Source organism: Homarus americanus, unplaced genomic scaffold, assembly GCF_018991925.1.
Source record: "Homarus americanus isolate GMGI-L3 unplaced genomic scaffold, GMGI_Hamer_2.0 scaffold9434, whole genome shotgun sequence".
Taxonomy (NCBI): domain Eukaryota; kingdom Metazoa; phylum Arthropoda; class Malacostraca; order Decapoda; family Nephropidae; genus Homarus; species Homarus americanus.
The window spans coordinates 1,825-9,223 of record NW_024745650.1 but is presented as its reverse complement, the minus strand read 5'-3'; the positions used below and the strand labels follow the sequence as shown (position 1 = coordinate 9,223).

The 7,399-nt window shown below is 39.7% G+C and overlaps 1 protein-coding gene across 1 annotated transcript; it reads right to left on the bottom strand.

Annotated features, from left to right (window-relative positions):
* Positions 1-567: 567 nt before the first annotated feature.
* On the bottom strand, positions 568-1,846 carry LOC121878722 (ubiquitin-protein ligase E3B-like). Its single transcript, XM_042385068.1, has 2 exons — positions 1,678-1,846; positions 568-774 (listed from the first exon to the last, which is right to left on the bottom strand). The coding sequence occupies exons 1-2, from the start codon at positions 1,827-1,829 to the stop codon at positions 591-593; spliced, it is 336 nt and encodes a 111-aa protein (XP_042241002.1). The 5' UTR covers positions 1,830-1,846; the 3' UTR covers positions 568-590.
* Positions 1,847-7,399: the final 5,553 nt, after the last annotated feature.

Genomic DNA, 7,399 nt, shown 5'->3' with positions numbered 1-7,399 from the left:
TAACGACAGTCCGGGAAAGCTAACGCGTTAGCCATTCCGTGCATCTTAAAACGCCTTACAAAAAACGCCTAAGTCATAGTAAAGTTTTACTCAAGATCACAGAAGACAGCAACTTCCAGACTGAACAGTTATCATGATGGTCAAACACCTAAACTTTCTGGCATATATAAGTTATATTTTTTTCTGTGACACTTGTGTGTTACTAGTAATCCAATTTACTCTTCTGGGTAATGTCTCTGTAATTGATGGATTTTTTATGACATCATGCTCAGACAATACACTGAGGAATCACTCATCAACAGGAGAACAATGCTTAATGTGTGATAAGTCAAACTGATCACATGTAGTTATATGAAGAAAGTGAGTGAGGGTGAGTGTGTGTGTGAAGTAAGAGTTGACACAAACACAGTGCATAACATGACAAAGAACAAACATATGACAAGATGAATATATTTACACATACTGTATGTATATTACTAAAGTATGTCACAAAAGAGTGGCATGTTCTATACAGCAAACTGTATACAAATTCACCAATCTTGTTGTTCTTTTTTTTTCAATCTGCAACAAGGGTAATATTGGACAGTGTCTTACATGTACAGTACTACTACAGTACAGTAGCAGGTAACACAGGCTTCAATGTTCTCACTTACTGAGAGTACAGTACTGTACTGTACCTTGTAGGTAAAGCTGTTGAGGAAGGCTGCCATAGTTGAGTAGTCAGGTAGAGTAAAAGGTCTCTGTTGTTCATACATCTCCAAGTCATCCAGGACTCTGTAGAAAAATATTAAAAAACATAATATGTATAATAACTGGTCTAGGAACCACACACAGCAGGTTGATTATTACTGACACAAGTATTTTCATATGTCAATGTGACAATCATTTTCACATAACTGAACAGTCCTTCAAGGTTCTATTGAAGGTAAATTTAAACAAAATAATTGATCATACTGTTAAGACTTATGTCTACACAAAGACCCACACACATCTGGATGATGCTACAAGTATTTTGTTGCATAAACTCATTGTTGTGGTTGTGACAAGCACAGCTTAATAACAGGGAAGGGAATAATGCCTGCCTCACCTACATGGTACCAGCACAGTAGTGTACACATTAGACACATTAAGTGGTAGAGTTAAAATTCTCAGTCAATTCTTCTGACACATGTTTTACTTTCAACCACTCCATAAAGAGCCACAGTACTGTACTATTGGGGTAAAGATTCTCTGAGTCCCTCCTTATGCTTGGAATCCTCTCAGTAAGTTAACATGTCACAGAGTCAGAGGGACAGTGCCAGTTCACTCACACTGAACTCAATACTTCAGCCTTACATAGGTTCCAGAAGCCCGGCAGTTTTCACACTGTCTTGCCAGGATCATCACAACTCTGTGAGTTTAACTAATTTTACTGAGCAGATGATAAAGGAGTTAAGCTACCAGTTGACAAACACTGACAGGAGTACTGTGGGATGACTGAGCTTATACTGTACTGACATACGTGCACTACCAGTACTGTACTGGAGACATCAAAACTTACACCACCAGTACTGTACTGGTGTCATCACAACTTACACCACCAGTACTGTACTGGAGACATCACAACTTACACCACCAGTACTGTACTGGAGACATCACAACTTACGTCACCAGGTGAGTGGTGGCATCACAACTTACGTCACCAGGTGAGTGGTGGCATCACAAAAGAGCACCAACATGTGGAATTCTGGCGCCGTGGCTTTGGTGGACACAGATAGGAGGTCGAGGAAGCTCTTGAGCCCACACAATGGTCCAAGAGACAGGAGGACCTGCCACAGCTGACCAACCATTTCACTCTTGTAGCACAAACCTGCCATTATTAACACATACAGTAATGTTAAGTACGGTACAGTGCAAGTGACAATATGGTCACTACTTAAGTTATTATTCAGAAGCACCTTAGTACAGTACTACAGTATATCACTTCTGTACAGTAAAGCCCTTTGTCATCATCTTGTTCAAAAACCCCCAAAACATAGATATACTGTATAACATCAGACAAAAAATCATTGTTCAAAGTATCTTCACAACAGTGTGTAGGTGGAAGCAGGTTAGTGGTGTAAGGGTCAGCACCTGCAGGTATTAACACATTGTGTAAGGGTTCCCTTCTCACCTGAATAAAATCGTCTGGTGTTGGCCAAATAAAATATTAAAAGTATCGTCCAATAGTGAAGAGATTAACAGTGCCTGAAATTGTTCTAATAATAATAAATAATAATAATAATAATAATAATAATAAACGGTTTATTAATAGAGTTGCAGCCGGTGGCTGAAAATATACACTTACATTTGATTTAGACAAAATGATATAAAATGCATTGAATACATTTACAGGGCCGTACAGTACATAAATCAGGCGTTGTCTATTATTTTAACAATAGATGGGATGGTGCTATTCTTATATCTATCGGTGCGGGCTCTTATGGGCTGAATTTTGTTGTAGTGGCGGACTGTGCGAGGTGGGTGGGGGGCTGCCGGTGGCAGCAGGTGGCGATGACGAGGGTGGTGCAATAGTTGGCTGCCAAACCTTTCCAGTGCTTGGTGGTGGAGGTCACTGAGGGATGGCATTTCCAGGGTGGAGAGAGTGTTGGTGTAGCCGGAGTAGTCAGCACTGAGCATGATTCTGCAGGCCCTTTTCTGTACCTTCTCTAGGTGACGTTGGGTGGAGTTGAGGGAAGACGACCAGGCTGGTGACGCATACATTAATTTGGGGAGAATAAAGGCGTTGTAGATGGTCCTCAGCTCTGGCGTGGGTGTCCCAAGTGAACTAAGTCGTCATAGCATGTAGAGACGGTACGAGGCTGCCTTCACTGTGTTATTTACATGGGCCTTCCAGTCAAGTTTGTTGTCTATAGTTACACCCACGAGTTTCTATGATGGCAATTGTGTTTACAAAATGTTTCCACTTTTAACAGCAATACTGTATCCATAATATGACACTGATGGAGGATCAGCATTTTTTCACACTTCATTTTATAAACATTTGTGGCGTGAGATCCAATTTTCCTTCTGTGGAGCACTATCTATTAGCCTCTTCCCCTGACTTCTTACTACTTTCCAAACTTCAACTGTCCAAAGCAGTTTCACCCAAACCCTTTCAAGTCTCCAACTACAACCTTCATACCTCTTTCCGCCTACTGCAACACACGTACACCCAAAGCCCGACTCACAGATCTTAAATCTTCCCTTTATGATGTCATCTGGCTCAAAATATTTCTACCAACTGTGACTATTTTTCTGTTTCCTATACTGTTCTCCCAACTATTTCGAACTCTTTGACTATCTCACTTCTTGCCATGAGTCGTTGCTATCCACACACCCCAACAAGGTCCTCTACCTAGGGGATTTCAATGTACATCACAGACAGTGGCTTGGTTCTGCAAGGGATGACCCAGGTGGAGCTGAGGCACGCTCTTTTTCCCTACTTAATGATTTGGATCAAATAATCAAACACCCTACACGTGTTCCTGATCGACACGATCAACTTGCTAACATTTTTCATCTTTGTTTTACCTCTAACCCCTCACACTATTCATACTCAATTTCTGCCCCCTTAGGGTCTTCTGATCACAATCTTATTTCTATTAAATCAAACTGGGCACGGCCACCTCCCCCACCTCCCTCTAAATGTCAACTATGGCACTATCGGAGGGCAAGTTGGCAATCCTTGCGAGAATTCTTCACCGACTTTCCTTGGGATGAATGTTGCTTTTCCACTCGGGATGCCCCAGTATGTGCTGGCAGCATTGCTGGGGTTATACAGGGCGGTATGAGTGCATTTCTCCCATCTTCTACCAAAACTTTCACATTACAATCATGGTTTGATAGCTCCTGCTCTCTGGCAGGGCATATCGAGTTATGAAACTATCTCCTTCTCCTATTACCCACGCCTCTTTCATTACTTCTAGGAATCGCTGTAAGGCTATTCTTCGTAGGGCCAAACAGAATTTTAGAAAAAGAAAGGCCGCTGTCCTGACTAATTCTTCCTCTAGTAAATCCTTCTGGTTCTTAACTAAAAAAATCTGTAACAACTTCTGCACTCCTTCTTTTCCTCCTCTTTTCTGAGGGAATGTGCTGAAGCTCTGGCCCCTGTGCTTGCTCGCCTCTTTCGCCTCTGCCTCAAAACCCAATCTTTTTCTTTTTCTTGGAAGCATGCCTTGGTTCAGCCCATCCTGAAGAAGGGTGACCATTCTAATCCCTCTAACTATCGCCCCATTGCCCTAACTTCATCCCTCTCTAAGATTTTCAAAACTATCTTGAACTCCCATTTTCTCCGTACCTTGAACGCCATTCTCTTTTGTCAGATCACCAGTATGGCTTTTGCCAAGCGAGATCTGCTGGTGATCTGCTCTCCTATTGCACCCATCTTTGGTCATCCTCTCTTAGGGATTATGGAGAAACTTTCGTCGTGGCCCTCAACATCTCCAAAGCATTTGACAGGGTATGGCACAAGTCTTTGCTATCTAAACTTTCCTCTTATGGATTCTCTCCCCCATTTTGTTTTCTAATCTCTAGCTTCCTTGAGAACCGATCCATGGCAGTTGTTGTCGAGGAATCGATCTCTCGCTTTTTCTCTACCAATAGTGGTGTCCCACAGGGTTCTGTTCTTTCACATATTATCTTCCTTCTTTTTATCAATGATTTAATTCACACTACAGTACAACTAATTCTATCCATTCTTACGCTGATGATTCTACTCTTCACTCTTCCTCACATTTTCCCCTTCCTCCCAACTCTCAAACTAGATCGGAATGGGGAGGTACAAACTTGGTTAAATTCTATAGTTATAAAACTCAGTACAGTGGTTCCTCAGTTAACGAATGGTTCGATTAACGAAATTTCGGTTAACGAATTACCTTCCATAAGAATCTTCAATTCGGTTTAACGAACAAAACTTCGATTAGCGAAATCCTTACGAACGTTTTGTTGTGGGCATCAGCTGATGGGCTAGTCTGCCAATTCAGTAATCTTTTCTATGTTTACATTTGTTTCCAGTGGAGTAAATATCAAGAAAATTATGCTCTTTAATATTTGTGCAAAATGAATACTAAAATTTTAGTCTAGTGCAAACTACAGGTTGTACCTCTCTAGTCCGGCATTCTGTGGTTCGGAAACGCCCGTGGTCCGGAACAATTTTAGTTTGTCCAATAGGTAGATAGGCAGGATTTTTTCCTTTTTTTTTTTTTTACTTATGTGAATGATTATTACAGGAGTATTAAATTTTTGCCCCTCAGGCCCCAATGTGGGTCAGTGACCTATGCCCGGGTGGGCTAATCCCCTTAAAAAACAAAAACAAAAAAACAAAGCCGCGGGAAATTAAGGTTTGTTTACATCCAGCAGTTCGGCTGCTCTCTCTCTCTCTCTCTCTCTCTGCTTGTCTATACATAGTACAACATTTAACCCTTCAATATATATGAGCAGTAAATAAGTGTTGCTTTCATATTCTTATGTAGAGTAATGACGATATATTTTCACATGTGCGCACTTACATACGCGCAGTCTCACTTTTTTTTACCATTAATGGTTAGCTACTTATATTGTTCCATTTATTAACATTAAATAACATTACAGGTACAGTGACCCCTCGTTTAACGAACACCTCGGTTAACGTAATTTCGATTAACGAACTGCCTTCCATAAGGATCTTCAATTCGGTTAACGAAAAAAAATTCGCTTAACGAACTTCTTACGAAACGACCTCAACATGTTTTCGCTTGCACTGACAGGGCAACCAGCTTTAGTATCAGTCCGCCAATACATTAATCGGTTCTAGGGCTTAAATTCCTTACTATTTTTGTAAATATCAAGAAGTTTATACTATTCAATAATTTTAAAAGTTTAATATTCAATTTTTTAGTCATTTTAACAATTATTGAACAAAATTGAAGGTAAAGTGACTAGTTTAATGCGCGGCATCCAGCCTCTTTACACAGCAAACAGGCGTCAGTCTCTCTCTGTTTTCACTGGAGGTAACATCTTGCTTGAGACTCTCTTCAACTAAATGCTTTTTTTCTGTGTTTCCAAGCAAATTATTGGTCATTTTGAAATATATTTTATATATTGACAATATATAATGCAGTGCAGCATTGATTTAAAGAAAATAATCTTGAATTAAACCAGAGAGCTAAAATTTTATGGGTGAAATGGCACCATGGGGTGACTTCTCTTCCACCCCAATGCCTTCTCTTCTTCCTTCTCCTCCACCCCCATTCTAAATCCATCATCATCATCATCATCCAGGAGCCTTCTACATACACACCTCAAAGTAAGTGAACTTTTCTACCATTTTTGTTGAATTTAGGAAATTTTCGGTGAGCTGGAACCAATTACCCAAAAACCCATTGAAACAATGGTTTCGGTTAACGAACGTTTCGGTTAACGAACGACCTTCTGGAACGGATTGAGTTCGTTAACCGAGGGGCCACTGTACTTCAAACAACCATATTAATTTTTTTACATTAATTTTACTACAGCTAAAATCAGGGTCTTATTTTCTTCAGTTTTATATGTAGAACCAATCAGTCGCTGGTTTCGTAAGCTTTAACATAAACAATGCCGGCAGCGGTCTCGTCTCCTCTAACATTCGACGTATTATTAATAAATTGTATTGTTAATTTTGCACACGCACACATAAATTCAATAAAAACAAATTCAGAAACATTAATTAAAATATATATGAACAGTAAATAAGTGTTGCTTTCATATTCTTATGTAAAGTAATGACGATATGTTTTCACGTGTGCGCACTTACATACACGATCTCTCTTTTTTCTTTACCATTATTGTTAGCTACTTTTATTGTTCCATTTATTAATATTAAATAACATTACAGGTTGTACCTCTCTAGTCCGGCAACCTCGGGACCTGACCGGTGCCGGACCATGGAAATTGCCGGACCATGGAAATTCACCCTTTTCCTGGATAGATAGTGACTTGTGCTTATGCCTGGAAGCACTAGCACCACTTTCTCTGCATCATGGTCTCTTTGAAGACATATTGAAGGGTTAAATGTCGTATAGTAGCTTCTCAAATTTCGCGAGTTTTTAATTCTTAACGTATTTTATTGGAACACACAAAAAAATAAATAAATAAAAATTTTGACGGCGGAAACTTGAATTTCGACGGGTTTGAACGGCCCGCCAACGTGCAGACGACGTGCATAATCGTGTAAACAGCGTCATTTCTCTTATGTACAAAAGATTCATTATTGTTTATTACTGAATGTCTTTTTTATTGAATTAATGTTTATGTGTGCAAAATGAGCAATACAATTCATTAATAATACGTAGAATATTAAAACACACGAGGAAATGACACAGCATTGTTTTCGTTGATTACAAAACCAGTGACTGACTGGTTC